Source organism: Chelon labrosus, assembly GCF_963514085.1.
Source record: "Chelon labrosus genome assembly, chromosome: 10".
NCBI lineage: Eukaryota > Metazoa > Chordata > Actinopteri > Mugiliformes > Mugilidae > Chelon > Chelon labrosus.
In genome coordinates, this window is record NC_140360.1 from 26,297,945 (window position 1) to 26,319,232 (window position 21,288).

Genomic DNA, 21,288 nt, shown 5'->3' on the forward strand with positions numbered 1-21,288 from the left:
GAGCTATTTGTTATCAATAGGTCTGTTAATTAAAGTTAAGTCAAACAAATGAAATAAATAAGTTTACAGTACATCAGGACATGATGGAAAATCCAAAGCCGGAGTAGAAAAACTCTCACTGTGATAATAATTGCCCTTTTATTCATATCAAAAGATTGAAAGTACAATAAAATATTTTCATCTGATATTTGATAGGGAAGACCAAAGAAAGAAATCACCCCAAGCGTCCCTCCTGCTCCACCCAGGAATGATAATATTAATAATACAATACTTACAATACAAAAATACTGTACACAGAGCTGGTTTTAAAATCTGAGAGTTCGTCCTGACCACGCAGAGAAAACGCCCGCCTCTCTTCCCTGTCAATCAACTCTTCCGCCTGTATACACGTTTAATCTATAAATATGAAAAATAAGTATCTCAATGTCCTGCACCTGTCGATCATCAGAATCATTCAAAAATAAATACCAGAAGAAAACAACCTAAATATACAGAATGATCAGTTTCTCATCCCTGACAGCTTTGATCAGTATTTAACTGGATCCTCCTCTGACTAGCCAGATTCCTTTTACGCTGCTCCACGCTTTTGTTTGCAGGCAAGTCCATACTTAAACAGCTATAAAGCAAAACTACTATTTATTTTAACAGTTTTTATTTCTGGTGAAATTAATTAAAAACAATAATAATAATAAAGAATCTAAATTGTCCTTGAATTGGTTCCCAACATTCATCAGAATATAATCAAACAAAACATCTATTTCTGGATGGATGAATTTTGAAATAAACCTAAATAACCTATCTAGGTTGGCGATCAAATGTAGATCTTTAGATGGATTAATCGTTTGATTTTACGGTAGAATTGCATTTAAAAGTAATTGTGAAAAGGTTTTTAAATTAAATTTAGTTTTCACTTTTATTTTATTTTTAAATAACTGTACATAAAAATGAAAATTGAGGAAAAGATTCAGCAGACTGAGCACCATGCTTAATTTATTTTTAAGAATTTTTTTGTGTAAATTTATTTGCAATAATCCTATGATTTAACTCTGAATTTGAAGGCTAATCTAAGTGATTAAGGCAGAATACATTTTTGAAATTAACTCTGTGGAGGTCTCTATTATGGCAGCAGGTTAACTTGTTAATGTTGACTACATTTTGACGTGTAAGGACCAACGGACTAAAACCAATATCCACCTCCATCTTTGTGCATCAAACTACCTGAGTATGACGTTATTTACCGAACAGAGAAAACTGATTGAAAACGGAAACAACGTAAAGAGGAGATCTGAGGCGCAGATGTGTTTTTTGTTGTTTTTAGAAACTGGGAGAAAAAAAAAAAAGAGAAATTAAAATGAAGTTCAAGTGTCGTCGGAAAGTAAAAGCTCCAAACTTAAAATTACATAAAAAGAGAAAAGAACACCTGCTGTTCTGATGAAGGAACAAAATCAATTAAATTTGATAGTGAGCGTTCGTTTAGTCCGTCTCCATGGTGACGCAGGAGGAAGCACCCGACGCTGCGTCCTCATCTTTGCAGGAAGTGATGTCGTTGGCGGACTGGGTGGAAGAGGCGGGGCTTGTGCTGGGCGGGGGCAGAGTGGGTTTTCTGAGTTTGTCTTGTCGGTGGTAGAACAAGACGTAGGCAGCGTTGGTCTGCAGGAGACGAGACAAATTATTTCAGTTTAATTCATCTTCCAGAAGGCCACGAGTTTTTTTTTTTATTTTAAATCGATGCAAAATAATATATTCTGGTGGTAAATCATTTACATACCAATCAATCACGTAACAAAGTCATTCTGATTGTAGCCCATTTTCTTTATGTAAGCGTAAAATAAATATTTTGGGGCTGTTGGTTGATTAAAATGAGACTAATTGTTTCACATTTTATAGACTAAAAGAAAAACGGATCACCAGAAACATTTTTTTGCATTTGTGTTTGCAAATGAATTCAACAATTCAATCATTTAAACCTGATTCCCAGAAGAAGTGCCATTATTTGGGCCAGTGTGGTATTGATTGCTCCACCCGTGTGTGTGAGATACTGACCATGATCTGATCCTCTCTGGCGTAGGTCACCTTGCTGTCATCGAAGTAATACCACTGACCGTTATCCTTGTTGATGGCGTAGCTGGTGTCTGCAGGAACAAGAACGTGACGGTCAGAAAGAGTCTTGTGACAAACAAAAGTCTGAAACAGCCTCGGTGTTACTTTAAGGGGCCTCACAGTGTCCGTCTCTGAGTCCCCCGTAGTGATTGGACACGGCGATGAGGTCGTAGCGGCTCGGAGGCTCCTCACTGGACATTTTCTTCCTCAGGAGGGAGTCGGAGAAGTCCAGGTCTCTGCAACAGCACAACAAAAACAGTTCCGTGTCTGGACCTAGTCTGAATGTTACAATGAAGCTGGTGGTGGACTTGAGGAGGAAAAAGGCTCCTGTGACCCCTGTTACCATCCAGGGGGCCCGTGTGGATCACTACAAGTATCTGGGAATGCACACTGAAAATAAACTGGACTGGTCCAAGAACACTGAGGCACTCTACAAGAAGGGCCAGCGTCGACTCTACTTTTTGAGGAGGTCCTTCAACATCTGCCAGATGTTTTGAGTGTGTGTTGGCCGGTGTGTTCCCGTGGGGCAGCAGGCTGAGAGTGGCAGATGCTAATCGACTCAACAAACTGATCTGCAAGGCCAGTGATGCTGTAGGGGTGGAGCTGGACTCTTTGAACACAGTGTTACAGAGGAGGATGTTGACTAGAGTGAAGACCATCCTGGACAACTCATCCCACCCACTCCACAACACACTGACCAGTCTAAGGAGCACCTTTAGTAACAGACTCATTCTACCCAAATGCACCACAGAACGCCACAGGAGGTCAGGGTTCCTGCTTGTGGCCATCAAACGTTATAACTCCTCCTGCTGAGTGTTGGGCACTCTTAACACTTTAGACTTTGTTATAAATTATTTGTAACCATTTTACCTCTGTCAAATTGTGAATACTTGTGCAATATTTGGTTTGTATGCATCTTACAGCTTATTTTTTTATATATTTTTCATTCTATCTGTATTTGACTGTCACCTCATGGAAGCAACAGCAACAAAACTGTTTCTTTAAAGGATTAATAAAGTATTCTGATTCTGATCTACTGTGTGTGTGTGTGTACATGTGTGCGCGTCTGATTGTACCTGAGGGGGAAGTCCACGATGCTGTCGAGCTTCTCCCTGCTGAACTTGGTGTAGGAGAACCTCTTCAGGTGAATGATGAGAACCTCTGGCAGAGACCAGAGGTCCAGCTTCTTGGTGGCCAGCTGGTGCTTCTTACACACCGGACAGTACCTGCAAACACATCATCAGCAGGGAGAAGGTAAACCTTTATTTATATAGCACTTTCTGAAACCAGGGCTTCAAAAACAATTCACGAGGTGTCAACATTTAAGACTCCACTCATCCAAGTAGCTTCTTTGGTTTTAAATGACTGGTGGGGAGGTTTTTATTGAGTATATCTGTGGGAGTTACACTTGAAACATGCATGACTACAGTCTGTTAATAACTTGGTAGTAATCCTCTAGTCATTGAAGTTTCAGGTGTGTACCACTTAGAGATGTTCCTAATAAAAATAACTTGGATGTGTGGTGATGCATCTTTAAAAAAACTCTAAGAAGTCTATTTGCCTTAGCTTCAGCTTTGTTTTTTGCATGCTTCTTAGAGAAATTTGATTAATTCAGTGTAGAACTAATTAGAAAAGATGTTATTTACTAGATTAGGTTCAATATGATTTGAGTTACTGGAAATGCAGCTGTATTATTTTATAATTAATCTTATTGTTAACACCCACTCGGAGCATACATGGTTTAACTAATGCATTGGATAGCAGCCAGCAGTAGTCATTTGTCTCCTGGTGTCAAATACAGCTCTCTGAATGAATCAGTGTTTTATATGTGGCTCTCCTCTGTTGTCTCACCAAACTAGGATTTATCCAATTATTATTTTCCTCTACACTATCTAAAATCTGGTTTCCTGTAGTCCTGAGTTTGAGCCGTGCGTGCGTTACCATGGGTTCTCCTCCTCCAGCGTTTCCACAGTGGTGAACAGCTCGATACACTCCTGCAGCTGAACTGTCGTCTGCTGCTGAGGAACCTCCATGCTGGCATGTTTCACGTACTTCTACACAAGGAGAAACATAAAGTTAAGCACATATTTTCTTATTCTTTACAAATATTCAGAGTGGTAAATAAAGATTGTGTAAGAGCATTTTATGACCACATCAAAATCTTTCCTCCCACATTCTCTGAGCCAATCAGATCCTGGTCTTTAAACATCTCCATCGCTGTGCCTTTCAGACCCACTATTCTGCAACCTGTCCCGTCTCTTTTCTCTATTTTAGCCTGCACACTGTAATTGGATCTCAAAGAAATATTGACCAACAAATGTTCACATGCCTCAAAATGCGTGCGACCTTTAGTTTTGTTCATTTGCCCTCGGACACTAACAGGCCTATTATTACACTGTGAACGTAATTAAGATCAGTCAATGTGCAGTGACTTAAATCCCATTCTATGATGTAAACAAGTATAATCAATAAATGTTGACACGGACCTCTGCCTCGTTCTCATTGTAGAATCTCTTCTTCATGTCAGGGTCCCAGTCTATGGCCACATAAGGCTGAGCTGCAGAGGGAGAGAATGAAAAGGAAATCAGAACAACATACAAAACTAGATATACCAAAATCTGACAAGCTATACTAAGACATGCTACTGTATCATCCATTATCTTGAACATGAAGAACACATACAGACATAAAGTTTAGGTACTCTGCACATGCTCAAACTTACAGCTGAAGGACACAGCGCTTCCTCCCTCTCCCATCCCTCTCTCGGTCGTCCCGTTGGAGTTGACGGCTTGGATGGTGAAGAGACTCTTCCTCCTCTTTCGACACGCCCTCCTCTTAGCCGGATGCTCATTGGCTGGTGGGCTGGGAGAACACGCCTCCTCCTCCTTGCCCTCTTCATTTTCTTCTTCTGTGTTCTCGCAGGGCTGCTGCAGTTGCTCTGCCGGTGTGTCCGAGCAGGCGACGGTGTCCGCGGAGCTCGTCGAGTCCCCGCAGGGGTTCATGCCATCAGTGCTGTTGGTGGGGGTGTTGTCTGCGCTGCAGGCGGGTTCGGTCTGGGTCAGGGAACCGTTGCTGGTCTCGCTGTCGCCGTGGTCCAGTGAGGGCTGCGTGTGGTTGGCAACGGGCTGGGGTTCCGATTCAGCGGTGCCGTCTGATTGGTTGTTTGGTGGCGCGTCACTGCAGCTGGGTTCCGTCTGGGAGGGTCCAGGATTCGCATCCTGCTCCTCATCTGAGAAAAGATACAGAAACAATCAGGACTGCAAAGTTCAACAGATGAAAGTCTGCAATTAATATCTGTTTCATCAAGTGGCAAATTCTTTGTCCTGTAAAAGCAATAAAATAGTCAAAATGCCAAAAAAATTGTTTAACAAACTGTCCAAAACCCAAAGATATTTATGATCATGTGCCTGCTTGTATGTACAGAAACATGGCAATACATGAACTAAAGCAACAAAGACTGAAAAATGTCCAGAGAATAGAAATGATGAGAAAATAAAGTATGATATCTATATGAGTGAGAAAAGAGTTTTTCCAAAAATCAGAACAATAATCGACAGATGTATTGTGACTTGAGAGAACAAATCTATAACTGTTCAGTTTTAACAGCTCATTACTTACTGGTAAGACACAAAGTTTAAAGCTAATCTTATATCTGCAAGACAAAATAATACCATCACTGATGCCGTTGGTCTGAGTCTTGTACAACTCCTCTTCTTCATCCCCCTCCTCTTCCTCTTCCTCCAACTCCTCAGAGGGATCCGGAGGTCGAACGTAGCGCCTGCACGCACAGAGACACATCAGTGACGAACAACAGGAAAAAAAAAAAAAAGAAGATCCAGAAACGTCTTCTGTATCTGTGTTTCTTACGCCAGTCTCTGCAGGAACAAGTTGTAGAGCGTCTCCCGGCCGCAGCTACCGCGGGGCACGTTGAGCAGCAGCGGGTGTCCAAACAGCGACGTTCCGTACGAGTTGCTGCCCGAGCCGTAGTCTCTGTAGTGAGAGCGCTCCCTCAGGTAGAGGGCCAGCAGCACCTGCTCCTCCTGCTGCTCCTCCAGCACACTCAGCTCGTACCTGGACACAAGTTAAACAGACCCGTTACATCAAAATAGATTACTTTATTTCATCAGATCATTTTATTTAGCTTGCATGTAAACACAAGTGTCCATTAACAGATTTAACTTAATTGTGCTCCGAACCAAACCGTTCAAATGCCTCAGAATCATTAACATCACCACACTGTAAAAACCCTTTGGAGGTAAAACAGGTTAAGGGGAAACTGATTAGAAGACGTTTGTTCTTACACAAAGATGTCGTCTCGGTCTAGTATGCAGCTCAGAGACTCATCAGTATTGTAGATCTTATAGAAACGATGATTGAACACATCAGCAACCACCATCTGAAACACACACAAAGTAAAGCCTTTCACACTTCATTCAAGTTTATTTTCAGCCTGAGGTTTTCCCCATTAAATACTGACTCTATGGGCCAAGCTAATATTATATCAGGAAGATCAAGCACCCTGCAGGAAGAAAAACACGAATCATTTTCAAATATTATCACACAAACACACACACTGACCTGAGTGGGCGGTACGCTGGTCATCTCTGACAGAGCAGAGCAGAGGTCCGACACTTTTCCAGCTTTAGGAACCATAACACGATGCTGCACACAAGAAAACATTTAATTATATATTCATTAAACACTGATGTCTAATATTCTGTATTTCCCTGACACTTCCGGCCATCATGTTGGAAGGGGTGAGCGAGAGCAGCACTAATAAAGAACCGTTTTACTGCAGAGAGCTAACGTCTGCTGCACATGTGGTGTCACCTGGACAGGTTTGGCGTAGGGGTCCAGGGACACAAAGAAGACCTCCATGACGCGCTCCTTGCTGACGGGAAGCGGGACGCTCAGGTAGCAGAAGGGGTCGAAGGTCACGGAGACCTTGTTGCACTCGGGACAGACGAGTGTTGACTTGAAGAGGCCATGAAATGTGTCAACGATAACGGAGTCGTTCCGCCGGCGGTGGTTACGCCACGCCTCCTCCGCCACTTCCTGGTGGACAGAAAAGAGAGAGAACTAAGTTCAATCATTCATATGAACTTTAACAACAAACAGAGCATCTACAATTTAGAAACATATTTAAAAGTCAATCCAAATCACATAAAAGTGTAACATTTCAAAGCTGCAAAGTTAAAGTTGGACTGGACTCTGACTGAGGCTGAACTTGTGTTCAGGTGCGGTCACAAGAAGCTCACCATGTCTGGACGCCCGTCGGCGTCTCGTAGTTCGATGTACTCTTTGGTTTTGACTCTGTTCAGGTCCTCGTGCAGCCCGTCCAGCAGGAAGGACAGCAGCTCCTGACTGTCGTGCTGCTGGTAGCCCAGGAACTGAGACGCAAAGTGGCCCACCTTCGTCTGCACACAAACACAGAAGCTATTAACAGACTGAAGCCCACATTGGAAACCATGTTCACACTACAGTCTGTGGAGATGCTCAGTCATCCATATATAGATGTATGTATGAATTCAGCAGGTGTACATAAATACTATATGGACGTATTTTTATTTTCGTAGCACATCAGATTACTTCCTTCCTGTGTCCTGTATCTTATTCCATTGCTAAAGGTACATGTCATCTTATCTTTTCAGACTCTCTGGATCGACACATCCTGACAGTATCAATGTGTCCTTCGGGTGTCAAACATTGCACCTTTACCAGTCTCTGTTACACTTTAGGATCCTCATCACGTGTGAAACAAGGACAACATTGTGTGTCAGTAGAGTTTTTGCTTATTTGTTAATTTAAAGCTGTACTTATTAGTCTCTCTGAGTTCAGCTGTCGAGAGGTGGTGTTACATCTCCTCTGTGGTTTGGAGCCGAGTTTCGTTTTTCTGTTCCTGTTCTTAGTTTCATTTGATAGACAAGTGCCTCACTGATCCCTGATCTTCTCCACCCATTACAAATAAAGTCAGACATTCAAAACGATACTTCAAAATGACTGACGATATATTGTCACTATTACTGATGAGTAAATGTGTAAGAAACATTTTGAGGTGGAGCTTATTTACAACTACTTTTGAGGAGGACAGAAAACAATGATCAACTCCTTAATGGATTAACATGCTGGTTATTTTTCTAGATTCATTGTTTGGTTTGTAAAAATTCAGACAATTTTGAGAAATGTCCTCACAGTTATACAGAGCCCTAAGTGATGCCTTCACAAAGCTTGTTTGTTTAACCCAGGAGTCAAACATCAAAATGATAAAGAATAGCTTGGAATGATATAATATTTCAAAGAAAGAGCAGCAATATATCAAAATTTCACACGTGAGAAGCTATAATCAAGAAATCTGGAGCGCACACGTGAACTGAAACTAGTAGATTCCTTTTTTGTCAACTGACTAATCAACTGTACTTTACTGTCCCATCAATTCTTTAATGACTTTGTACGTTTTGTTTGTAAAATCATATTTTATAAAAGCAACTAAGGCTGTAGAATAAATTAAACTTCAACGGAATTAAAATTCTTCATTACAAGTACATCAATACTGTCTAGCACTCACATTCAGAAAGGTACAATTAAAACTAATTTAGGATTATTCATTTCCGACACTTCTATGACGAGCTCAGGCTGCAAGGGAACCTGAGACATTTGAGCGTAATCAGACACTTCAGTACCTTGAAGACTCGCGGCACCACAGAGTAGTGCCTCCCGGACCAGATCTGCTTGATGATGTCGGCGTAGGCCTCGGCGATCTCTCCCTTCATCCCCAGAGGGTTGGTGAAGTTCAGCTCCTCCAGGTAGGAGTTCAGCAGGAAGTACTCCGTCAGAGGAGGAGTGTTACTCAGACACTGCAGAGGGGACAGGAGGAGACGAAGCAGAGTGAAATAAACTGTAGCCTGAACTTTCATGCAGAATTTAAACTCAGCGGCACATTTAAGAAGCCTGAAGGTTTTCAGAGGAGCCCTGCAGCCTCATGGTTCATGTTCTTTATTTGCTTTGAATATTTGATGATATCATGATCTCTTTATTAACCAAAGAACGTTTCGTTGTCGCCCTGCAAAAGCTGACTGTCCATATCAGTATTTTTATTTGCAGCTACTTCCTGTCATTGTTTGTTGCGGTATTTAGTTATATTGAAAACTCACTGAATACACACGATGTATGAGTTTCAGTCTTCGTAGAAATCGGAGCAGCCACACTGACACCAAACAGGAGCTAATTCTGCACTGAGCAGGTTTCATGACGCTCTGTAACACTGAGAGCTTTTACAATCCCATTAGAGATCTTTAAAGAGGCAGTAATGTCAGCAAAAAAAAGAACACTCTGCGCCTTTTAAACAGGGTTTAATGATTCTGAATATTTTATAAAGAACTTGATCTCCGACGTCCAACTGAGAATAAAGTAGAACCCTGTGCACACACACACACACACACACACACACATAAAAGTAATTCAACTAATGTGACCATTTGACAAAAGAGAAGCAAGTTCCACTGTCCAGAAAAGTATTTGGACAATCAGTCTTTGATTACTACGTTAAAGTAAATGTCCACTTGTCATTTAAGTGTTCACAAAACAGACAAGTCTTATAAATGAATATGGTGAAGCAGAACTCCTCTATTGTGCATAGTTTGAGTTACGAACTTTGGGCAGTTTGTATTAGATTGGCTTTATCTCCTACACAGTTCCTTTCATAATGATCTAAAGTTAAGTTATGGGCCACACATGGCACTTTAATGTAGCATCTATGTTTTATTTCAATGATGAAAAAATGGCAATATACTTATGACCTGGATTGAACTTCCTGGTTTATGTTTCTCTTGTTTGTATGACAGAATCAGTAGCTGTTCCAACTTCAGGCTTTGTTCAGGTTTTCCTTTGCTCGCCTTTATTTAGTGGTCAGGGTAAAATTCTTGTGCGACTCTTAACATTGTGGGATCATTTGGGTTCTGCTCAAGGTCTCTTCCTGTTAAAAGGGAGTTTTTCCTTGCCATCGTCGCCTTCAGGCTTGCTCTGGGGGTTTCAGGCCGGGTTTTGTAAAGCGTCTTGAGACAATCTGTATTGTTATTGACGCTATATAAATAAAATTGAATTGAACTGAACTGAATTGAAATTGAATTGTTCCTGGGCTTGACATTTTTTGAGGGTTAAAACGTGTTGTGCCTGGGTTGAGATGTAAAGGTTAAAATCAGGTCATGGTTAGGATTAGGGTACGCTGACAGGGAATTTTATGGAACGTCTTTCGAAAGACAGAAACATTGTATTGTTGAGTTTCTATGTGTGTGTTTTAGTTGTGTGGAACAATCCTTAACGGAACCCCAACGCGGTGAGACACACTAGTTATCAGGACATTTTAGGTCATGGTTAGGGCACTAAGTTGAGTTTGTGCGTGATGTTTGTGTTCGGACCTGTAAAGCAGAGTTCATGAAGCAGGTGTTGCCCAGGTTGGTGAGGCCGCAGACTCCCGGCTGCCCTCTGTACGAGTCCTGCTCATCCACAGAGTTCCTCCTAGAAACCAGAAAGCAGCAGATTCACATCAGACTGCAGATATTTAGAGGGGAAACAAACTTAGGAGTTTATCAACCTTCATATTGGTAATCAAGGCCATTTAAAACTATTCTGAACAACAGAAACATTTTAATTCGGCTGTCAATATATGTTAAAGGGAATTTTCTTCACTTATATTATAATTTTTGTTTAATCAAATACTATAAGAGTGTCAGAAATAAATATTACTGCAAGTAAGCAAGTGTGACTATGTGATATTCACATTAAAGTTACAGAAACACCAAACCGACATCAAAGAACTACCGGCAGTGAAGTACTCCACTCAACAAGAAGCAGAGGTCAGTATTTGTTAGTCAAAAGGGGTAAACTGGAGGAGCTAGCTGGGAGGCTAAGGACCTAGCAAGAGCTACAAACCATCGTAAAGAGATGGCTTCTCTTGACACATGACGATCAGTTCGTCTACAGTTTATTCATTCCAGATGATCATGTTGTGGTAAACTCTGAACAGCCAATCAGAATGCTCTCTCTGACCAGCTCGTTCAGCCACAGATTCGAGGAGCTCAGATGTCACAGAAGCTTGGCGATGGTCTGACACCAGAAAATGCCCAAATGGGGATACCCAGCTTGGTGTGTCATGGCCTTTTTATATAGAAGACATAAAAAAGGTACGGGATTCACAGGATGTGACTAACATAACCACAAGTACTGAGGGCAGGACAACAATTATTAAATCAGGAAGTGGTGCAATTAAACAAAAGTAAGAGAGGAGCCAATTTCAGAGAAAACGAAACTGGAAGCAGGTAAAGACAATGAAACTCGTAGAACAAGGAGAGTCATCAGGCGTGAAGGAGTGATTAGGAATAAATCTGGCAGAGAAGGTAGAGAATGGAAATAAAATCAAGTGATACGGGAAAAAAAAACAAAGAAAGAAAATAACAAACAGAGCAAGAATCAAAGAGTGGTAATAGACACAGTGTGTGTTCTTACATGATTTGAGGTCTGGAGCTTGGCCAGGTACCATCGGCATTCCTCATCTCCATAATCACCGTCTGAGACACACACACACACACACAGACACACAGGCGTGTTCCAGCTTATCTCGGTGGCAGACAGTTTGCTATTTTAAAGGAGGGTTGGTGCTATGAGGAAGTAGGAGACGTTTACTCTGTTACAGGAACGTGCAGGTGTAAAAGAATCTACCTGAACTGAATTTTTCTACACAACCAGCCTCATCATTGCTTGTGATGCTAAACGTGTGAGTGAGTGTGAGATGTGTCCTCACCATCCCTGAGCTCAAACAGGCATCCAACACGCTCATTTGGATGTTCCTGAGACGCTCACAGCTGCTGTCTGAACTCTTCATCCACAGACGGCACTCTGAGCCCTGGGCCACAGAGAAGGCCTGGCACATGGCCCTCTGGATGGAATCTACACACAGACACACACACAGGACCAAGTTTAGCCCAGTGGTATGGCACGAAGCAGCCCGCATGACAAGTCGGACAAGAATGCTCCCAACAAAATGACGACATGTCTGCACACAAACTCACGTATGTTGTCGGTGCGGCTGAACTGAGCCGTGATGACGTTCTCCATGTTGCTATGGAGACAGAGGAAGATCTCAACGGGGTACACCTCCACCTTCAGAGTGCTGGGTAGGTCCACCACCTGGCACACACACACACACACGCGTCATATTTTCATCACTTGAAAGATCTTTACATTGACTTCCATTCATATCCTGCAGACTAAACCTTGAACCAAGACTTCACAGTAAAAATTCAATGATTTATATCTATCTCGTAAAGAGCGGGAAATGCCAAAGGTGTGACTGTGTCCTCACAACACACACACACACACAACAACTGTTGAAGTCAAGGCCATGACGAGTCTCATTCTGGAAATGGTGTCTGGTGTGTGCTTGGTGCGAGTCCTGTATGTGTTTGGTGCGAGTATGCTGTGAGTCCAGTACGCCAGTAGAGTGTTTGGTGTGTCACTTGTGTGCCCGGTGTGTTAGCTGTGTGTTTGTTGTGAGTCTGGTGTGTTTGGTGTGTGTCCGGTGTGTCATTTATGTGTTATTTGTACATTTAGTGCGTGTTGAATGTGTGTACAGTGTGCCATTTGTGTGTTTGGTGTGTGTTTAGTGTGTCCGGTGTGTGTGTCCAGTGTACCAGTGTACCATTTGTGTGTTTGGTGTGGGTCCAGTGTGTCAATTGTGTGTTTGGTGAGTGTTAGCTGTGTGTCCAGCGTGTCAGTTGTCTGTTTAGTGCGTGTCCAGGGTACCATTTTTGTGTTTGGTGTGTGTCCAGCGTGTCATTTGTGTGGGTCCGGTGTGTCATTTGTGTGGGTCCAGTGTGGCATTTTGTGTGTTTAGTGTGGGTCCAGAGTGTCAATTGTGTGTTGGGTGTGTGTCCAGTATGTCAGTTGTGCATTTGGTGTGCGTTGGGTGTGTGTCAGCTGTGTGTTGGGTGTGAGTCCAGTATATCATGTGTGTCTGATCTGAGTATTAATGTCACCTTGCGCTCCAGCGGCGGCTGATCGTCCACCATGCCGTACCAGGCCAGCAGCTTGTGCCAGGCCTCGGCCGGCACCAACATAAAGTCCTCATTCTCCACCAGTCGCTCCTTCAGGTGGTATGAGTCCAGGTCTGAAACCAGGAGAAACACTTCACTGATTACCGACGCCTTGTGTGTCATCTTACACCAGCAGCTGCAGGAGGTTCATATTTAGCTTTTGTCTTATCAGTAGTTTTAAAGAGTGAACTGACCCTCGAACAGCTCACTGTTGTCGATCTGACCAGGAAAAGACGACGAGTTCTGGTCTCCGTTCTCCACAAACTCCTTCCACTGTTCAAACCAGCGACGGTCCACCACATACCTGCAACACACATAAACACACAGACACATTAATACAACGCTCACAGATTCCCACTGCTTACTTGCTGCTTTTCTGAACCAATCCATCAACTGACCACCAATAAATCAAAGTATTCATTTATTTCTTAAAAAATCTGAATCTGAAAATACTGTAGCTGTTGGACTGATAACACATGTTTCATTGACGGTGCCTGTATGTTTGATGGCACCTGCTTGAATGACGGTGAATCAAAGCTAGATGTGAAACTAAAACTGCTGAAACCACAACACAAAAACAAGAAACTATCCGGCCACATGCATTAATAAATCTGAAACTCAGCAGCCAGTCATCGACATAAAGAGACAACTTCCTGTAGCTCTATTAGTCTCAGGTCTTTGTGGTTAATGCAACAATTCATTCAGCAACACAGGCTCTGATCAATCTTATATGACTGATCTATACATCAGTGTCATGAAGACCTAGTATTTGAATACGCCTCCATGTCGGTGTTGTGTATATTTTCCAGACCATTTACCTCTGCCATTTGCATTTGAATTACAACTAATGATCTTTTTGGTATTAATTATTCAATCTGTGGGCTATTTTTCAGTTAATGAGTCATTTTCTCAAATCTGTGAGACAGACACAGTTCTATCCTGAGTTAAATGCTAACATGAGTAAGCTAACAATAACAAACCTTTACTAACAGTTAACACACTTGCCTAGCTTGACTCAGGGCGTGTTTCAACTGATACAGAGAAAAAAACACCTCTGCATGCAACTGGATAGTGCTTCAATCAATCAGAGCCATTCTGTTGTACACAAATTCAACTCTGCGGCGCCTGCAACGAGGATGACTACGTAGCTGTTACTCTCCTGTATATAACTGCATAAAACCTGCCCAATCAATTTGATTTGTCTGGCAGCGCCCAAAAAGTTTCCATCGGTGCAGTTTCAGACCAACTATAACCCAAAAAAAGTTTGTGGGTAGGGGAGTTTGTCTGGTTTCCAGGCTAACACTTAGTTCAGTATATTTGCATGCTAGGATCTATTAAGTAACATTTAATTAACAATTAGTTTGACTGATTAGATTTTTAAAAATCAACAATTCACGTTACATTTTCTCAAGTGCAAATGCTGTCTAATTTTTCTGTTTATGTTCATACACATAACAAAGTAAGAATTTATATGTTGAGAATTTTCACAATTTTCATAAACTGAAAAATCAATCGTTTAAAGATAAAGACAGCAAAATATTTGCCAATTACCATTAAAGTAAATCTGCAATTTTCAGAAATATCTGTACAATTAGCTGACTGACAGAAAAACTTCCCATTTCTGCTGTTTCTTGAAGGTTTTCTTTGTCATGCATGCCAAGAAAATACAAGTGTTTTGTGTTCTATCAGTCACCTTGGCATGTTTTAGATTAGAACACACATTTTCTGACTATTTACACACATTTAACAGACAAAGCAAATCATCAGTTATTGGAGAAATTAATAGATCAATAATCCCAGTCACAGCCCTATGACGATGACCTGATAACGGTGTTGGCTTTGGAACCAGTCCAGTCAGACCAGCAAGAGTAAATAAAGAGACACCACTCTGTGCTTTAAAACCACTCTTCAGGAAACACATGGGTGACGTCACAGAGTTCATCCATATTTATATACGATCACTGTGAAGGACCTTTTTTTTTTTCCTCTTCTGACCAAAACAAAACCAGAGACACACAAGTCTGAGTTTCCCTTCTTTCATCAGACTTCTCTCAGTCTCCTTTATAAACATCCCAAGACTGTCCTCATTCTGTCAAGGCTGTTCCAGAGGAAAGCACTTTGATTTCATTTTATCTTCTACAACCTGATACAAAAAATAAATAAATAAATAACAGCTCCTTAAATGAATAAGCATCTCTCTGCCTGTCAGTCTGATTGTCTGGTTTCCTGAAGGAGCAGAACACTAGTCTAATAACGCAAACACCAAACCAAAGACACTAGACAAACAGACAGGAAAACCCGCTCCGAGCCTCCTACCAACACACCGTACACCTGCAGAGATCATCAACCCACATGTTTCGGACTCCTGACCTTATTTGTTACTGATTAAAATGCTGGCAGTGAACAGAAAGTAAAACAATGTGAAGCTTGGTACCAGACAGTGGAAACCTGCAGAGTCACGGTACTGCTGACTTTGAATGATCATGTTTCCATCATCTTGCTGCTGCAGCCAGCATCCAGGCAGAGACACACACCGCAAAACAGAACAAACAACTTAAAAATGTGTGCATCATGACATCACAAAGTTCATGCTCGCGCCAGTGATGTATTTTCTGGTCAAACAGACCAAAACATTTACAGTAACAGAGGGCCATGACATGATCTCACACTTGAGGAGTTGATATGTAAATGTGTGATTATTGATAAAACTGTTGTAGATCAACTAATTATCGCAGCTGTAAAGATGGAAAGACAAAATCTCGTTAATATGTACATTTTGTGTTCTGCAGTCAATAAAGACTATTCTTCTTCTTGTAGGGTCTGTAAAGTGTGATCTCTCTACTGAAAAAATACTTTCTGCAATTAAAGATGATAACCGTACGTTTTAGCCAGAAAGCAGTAATTCTCGTCGCAATGGAGTATCGTTTCATTTTTACGAAAATAAAAGTTAAGAGAGTTGTCTTTCTCAAACTGAAACTGAAAATACTCTTTAGCAAGCGGACAATTGGGCTGTAATTGTCTCAAATGTGGAGCGATGATTAGCTGAGGTTAGAGGAGCAAGTCGAATATAAAACCAGCTCAGGTAAAATTCGACACTGGAAGCTTTCGACGGGAACGTGAACGTCTCATTACAGCTGGTTGACAGGCTAACGTTAACGTTAGCAGCGGAGGCTAACGGTCAGTTCAACGTCTGCCTGACTAGCATCGATTAACACGGCAGCAGCGGCTAACGTGTCACACCGAGCCATTAAACTGTCCCAACAAACTCACAGCGACACCGAAGCCGCTTGACTCTGCCGTTAAACCTTTTAATCACCGTTAGGTAACGCTAGCCGTGTGATGCTAGCAGTTAGCCCTGTCACTGTGTCTGTATGTGGAGCAGAGCGGCGGGCGGACACTCACCAACTGTCTCCAGCGCGGAGCTCACACTCCCGCAGTAGAGACTCGATCTCCCGCCGCTGGGTCTCCAGACCCGGAGGCTCTGCGGCGGAACAGCGGCTGTTGGCCGTCATGATGCCAATCAATCACTCATAAATGTCGGAACTGTTAAGAATGTTAAATAGAGCCAGGAAGCGAAAGGCAGAAGTCAACCGCCGCATTGATCAACCGATAAACAGGGAAGCTGCATACAGAGCTGTGTTTGCGGAAGTAGGAAGTGGTTCAGACCCGTACGATGACGACTTCCTGGATCAAAACCTCATCACCGCCAGGGGGCGTCACTCAGTCAAAAACATAGCAAACAACACACATGTAAAACAGAAACCACTAGGTATTCATTGGAAATTAGAAAAATAATACAAACATGAATAAACCTACAACTATCAAATTTATAAGAGTAGAATTTTTACTCATTTAACACGTTTTACTCGTTTTCATTCCTTTACATTTATTAATATTCGCTAGTACCTTGAATATTTCACAACAAATAAAATATAACGAGTTTAAACAAAATAGGATGTTAAAGGTTAGTTTTCACAACATACAAAGGACCTCAAATTAGCGCCACTTCGAAGATATGCTGTGGTTTAGTGTCATTATATGTTATATGTTTTTATTTAACTAACAATAATGATAAAGTAATTTTAGTTTATCATATGACAACTGTGTGTCTTGAATGGAATTGAACTGAAATATAGTTTAATCAGATGACCATAAAAAGCAGCTATTAGTTAACCATGCGTATTTTTCACAAAATGTGTTGCTGTTTTAATACTTTCAGTCAAATGTATTTAAAATCTGAAAAATGTTTAGTTAAATTAGAAATAAAAACTATATATAACATCACTGAGTACAAATAAAACTATTTAAAAAAGCATTAAGGCAGACTCTCAGTTTACTTAAATATATGTGCAAAATACACATGCATATACAAGTCCTTTTCATTTTCATGAACACTAGAAATTCCTTCTGCAGAGAAAAATTCTATGATTCAATTAAAAGCTCCAGAACAATTACAAATCTGATCTGATCAAGAATGACTATATCAGTTTTTAAAGAATAAAATCACAGTTTTTAATAACATCCCTTTTCTTTTGACTTTGAAGACAGTGTATGTGTTAGTAGTGTTTCCATAACTGACTAACCTCTGTAAAATAAGGAGAACATTCACATTATTGTCTGATCAACAGATGAAACCCAAAGAAATTTTAATAAATACAACGTACTTGAGGTGTCACTCATGTGAAAGCAATGTGAAAGCAATTTTGCTTAAAATACTAAAACAATCATTTGATGATAAAAACTGTTGTCAGTAATTTTCTGTCATTAGCTGATAAACTAATTCCTGCAACATAAAGTATTACCTTAATTTGTCTTAAAGAAAATGCATATGTTATTTTGTTTGTGACGTCTTTTATTTCAGCTGTTGTGGTGCAAAATATCGCGAGTTATTCTCAGCCAATCAGCGTCTCGGCTATTAAACGCCCAGCCAATGAGGTGTCAGTTTGCTGGGCTGCGGTTGTCAAGGAGGGAAAGTGCCGTTCGCGGGCTGGCAGGCAACAGGAACAACAGACAGCATGGACGTGGAGGCAGAAAGCGCAAATAAGACGGCCGCTGAGGCCGGCGAGTCCTCGTCCAAGAGCTCCGGGAGCAGCTACGAGCTGCCGTGGGTGGAGAAATACCGGCCGCTGAAGCTGAACGAGATCGTGGGGAACGAGGACACCGTGAGCCGGCTGGAAGTGTTCGCCAGAGAAGGAAACGTCCCCAACATCATCATAGCAGGTCGGAGTGGACAGGCAGGGAGGGAGAGAGTGGAAATGTAGAGTTTATATATTCTGCAGACAGCTGTTTGACAGCACACCGCGTCTGCATGAAGACATATGTTCCACTTTATACAGCAATTGACTTTTAGTCAAGTTTATCTAATGGTTAGAAAGTTTTGAAACATCTACACATACGTCCTCACAGAATACTCCAGACATTATAATTTCTGGATACCAGATTGAAACACTGAATTCAATCCCACAAAGTCCTAACAGTCCTAAGTATTTTGGTCTTTCCTGCTCAAAAAAAAAGTAAAATGAGTTGTTCTTACTGTGTGTATGGTTGGCTAAATACACCTAAATCAATACAAACTGCAACATCACATACTCATTATTATACTGAATTATTATGATATTTGATCATTTTGCCTTTAAGCAAAGACTAGCTGTATTTGTGTTCATCAGATGTACTTGAGCTTCCTTCAAAATAAAAGCAGTAACTCTGCAGCCTGTTGTGTGATTTTAACTTCATTATTGTTGCGGATCATGTCTGTTGTTATCCAGGTCCCCCCGGCACAGGAAAGACCACCAGCATCTTGTGTTTGGCGCGTGCTCTGCTGGGAGCCTCCATGAAAGAAGCCGTGCTGGAGCTCAACGCTTCAAACGACAGGTGAGGCACCAACACCCGGCTGCTCACAACAATGCCCGTGCCTCGCAGCACACAAGGGCTGTAGCTGACGTTGTTTGGAACATGAGCCGTGACGGTGACCGTTGTGCCTGCAGGGGGATTGACGTGGTGAGGAACAAGATCAAGATGTTTGCTCAGCAGAAAGTCACACTGCCCAAAGGACGACACAAGATCATCATCCTGGACGAGGCCGACAGGTGAGACGACGGGAGTCACACGAAAATAATGAGGAGGAGGAATATGACCAGATACTGTAACACATTCATAAGGGAGCGGAAATACAGACGAAGAAAGGTACTGTCCCTTAGTCCATCAGTCCTGCATCAACCTCTCAGCTACGAGGCCCAGTTGTACAAAAAAAGCCTGAAAAGGATTAATATATGTCACATTTTGTATCCTTTGATTCAAAGAAGATAAAAACAAACTTTAGGCCACATTGAAACATAATATGTAGCAGATCTCTGTTCTGAAAGTAATTATCACTGCTGACAGAAGCTTTACACAGACAGACAATTTAATTTGACTCATTTTATCTGCTAGTGAAATTGTGCGTCATTTTCAGACCCTTTTTAAAGTCTTTCAAATGAAGCTGAGGAACACTGACCAAGCTGGTCACGATACAAGTCACAGGTCACAATCATTCATTCATTCATTTCAAACGTTATTTGTAGAACACCGTTCATACAGGTCAGATACGACCCTTCAGATGTCCACAGTAAAAATAAATACCAATCTAAGTGCTGCTTGAAAGAGGAAGTTTACACCTGTAATGTCTCTGTTCTTCCAGCATGACCGACGGAGCCCAGCAGGCGTTGAGGAGGATCATGGAGATCTACTCTAAGACGACGCGCTTCGCCCTCGCCTGTAACGCCTCGGATAAGATCATCGAGCCGATCCAGTCTCGCTGCGCGGTGCTGCGTTACTCCAAACTGACGGACGGACAGATCCTCGCCCGACTGCAGGAGGTGGTGGAGAAGGAGAGCCTGTCTGTGTCCGACGACGGGCTGGAGGCCATTATCTTCACCGCCCAGGGAGACATGAGACAGGTGACGGGGGGGACCTTAGACTGCGGCTCTCGTCTCAAAGGCAGATTGGTAGATTTGCCAACTCCCTGTCTTTGTATTTCCAGGCGCTGAACAACCTACAGTCCACCCACTCAGGCTTCGGGTACATCAACAGCGAGAACGTGTTTAAAGTGTGTGACGAGCCCCACCCTCTGATGGTGAAAAGCATGCTGGGACACTGTGTGGACGGGAACATCGACGAGGCCTACAAGGTGGTGGAGCATTTGTGGGCGCTGGGTTACTCTCCAGAAGACATCATAGGGAACATCTTCAGGGTCTGCAAGACCTACAATATGGCAGAGTATCTCAAACTGGAGTTTATCAAGGTGAGGCTGACAGAGCAGGGATCAGCTGGTTGTTTATGTTTTAAATATGCAGTGATAACGGGAGGATATCTGAAGTGAAGCCATCTTGATATCTTTACAGTCAAAATGTTGAGCATTAATTTAACCTCTTAATCTTACCTTGTCTTGTTGTATCTGCTCTTCCACCAGGAGATCGGCTTCACTCACATGCGGGTGATTGAAGGCGTCAACTCCCTGCTGCAGATGGCTGGTCTGCTGGGTCGACTCTGCAGCAAGACACTGCCCCCCGCTGCCAGCTGAATCTCAGTCGTCCTCTACCTCCAACTTCCTTAAATTTCTCAAATTTCTCAGCACCAGACTGTCCTGTGTTTACTGTTAATACTTTTTTATCCCTAACTCTGAACAGCACTTCACTCATCATAAACATGGTTGCCCCTGATTCAGCCTGACATTACAGCAGACATGATGGGTGTCTCTGTGGAAGCAGAATGATGTAAAAAAACAAACAAACTGGAGACTATTATTTACAATAAATCACATTTTCATTTATTATAGTTGGCTTGTTTTGGTGTTTGTTGGTTTTACTGATTATCCAGTGATGCATATTCAAATGGTCTTTCCTTTTCCAGCAGAATAAAAGACTGAAGGCTTTGAAGGATGTTGATTCACCAGAATAAATTTCAACTCTGTAGAAACAGTAATTTAGCATCCAACAGTTAATCACTAAGTTCATCAATAAACCTTTTTTCCCTGCACAGTGTAACAGGTTTTATGGGCGTTGTGAAAATACATTTGTTTTCATTGTTTTAGTTCCTTAATTTCAGATTTATAGATCCGTTTTAG

General features: G+C 41.8%; 2 protein-coding genes across 2 annotated transcripts; one reads left to right on the forward strand and one right to left on the reverse strand.

Moving 5' to 3' along the window:
• Positions 1-115: 115 nt before the first annotated feature.
• Positions 116-16,818, reverse strand: usp11 (ubiquitin specific peptidase 11). Its single transcript, XM_084554123.1, has 21 exons — positions 16,590-16,818; positions 13,382-13,491; positions 13,131-13,261; positions 12,165-12,282; positions 11,897-12,042; positions 11,602-11,663; positions 10,515-10,614; positions 8,781-8,954; positions 7,359-7,517; positions 6,931-7,155; positions 6,679-6,762; positions 6,402-6,496; positions 5,968-6,171; positions 5,772-5,878; positions 4,823-5,329; positions 4,587-4,657; positions 4,042-4,154; positions 3,177-3,326; positions 2,221-2,336; positions 2,044-2,132; positions 116-1,650 (listed from the first exon to the last, which is right to left on the reverse strand). The coding sequence occupies exons 1-21, from the start codon at positions 16,697-16,699 to the stop codon at positions 1,474-1,476; spliced, it is 3,048 nt and encodes a 1,015-aa protein (XP_084410249.1). The 5' UTR covers positions 16,700-16,818; the 3' UTR covers positions 116-1,473.
• Positions 16,819-18,176: 1,358 nt separating this feature from the next.
• rfc2 (replication factor C (activator 1) 2) lies at positions 18,177-21,211 on the forward strand. The gene is made up of 6 exons (XM_084553991.1): positions 18,177-18,407; positions 18,953-19,058; positions 19,172-19,273; positions 19,864-20,122; positions 20,206-20,466; positions 20,635-21,211. The coding sequence occupies exons 1-6, from the start codon at positions 18,203-18,205 to the stop codon at positions 20,743-20,745; spliced, it is 1,044 nt and encodes a 347-aa protein (XP_084410117.1). The 5' UTR covers positions 18,177-18,202; the 3' UTR covers positions 20,746-21,211.
• The last annotated feature ends 77 nt before the right edge of the window (positions 21,212-21,288 follow it).

Excerpts from the sequence above, each read along its gene's own strand:
- rfc2 (XM_084553991.1), top strand. The coding sequence starts at position 18,203 with ATGGACGTGGAGGCAGAAAGCGCAAATAAGACGGCCGCTGAGGCCGGC. Across the intron at positions 18,408-18,952 it reads CCCCAACATCATCATAGCAG|GTCCCCCCGGCACAGGAAAG; the intron begins GTCGGAGTGGAC and ends GTTGTTATCCAG. Across the intron at positions 19,274-19,863 it reads ATCCTGGACGAGGCCGACAG|CATGACCGACGGAGCCCAGC; the intron begins GTGAGACGACGG and ends CTGTTCTTCCAG.
- usp11 (XM_084554123.1), bottom strand. The coding sequence starts at position 16,699 with ATGACGGCCAACAGCCGCTGTTCCGCCGCAGAGCCTCCGGGTCTGGAG. Across the intron at positions 13,492-16,589 it reads CTCCGCGCTGGAGACAGTTG|GTATGTGGTGGACCGTCGCT; the intron begins GTGAGTGTCCGC and ends TGTGTGTTGCAG. Across the intron at positions 6,497-6,678 it reads CCAGCGTACCGCCCACTCAG|ATGGTGGTTGCTGATGTGTT; the intron begins GTCAGTGTGTGT and ends TGTGTGTTTCAG.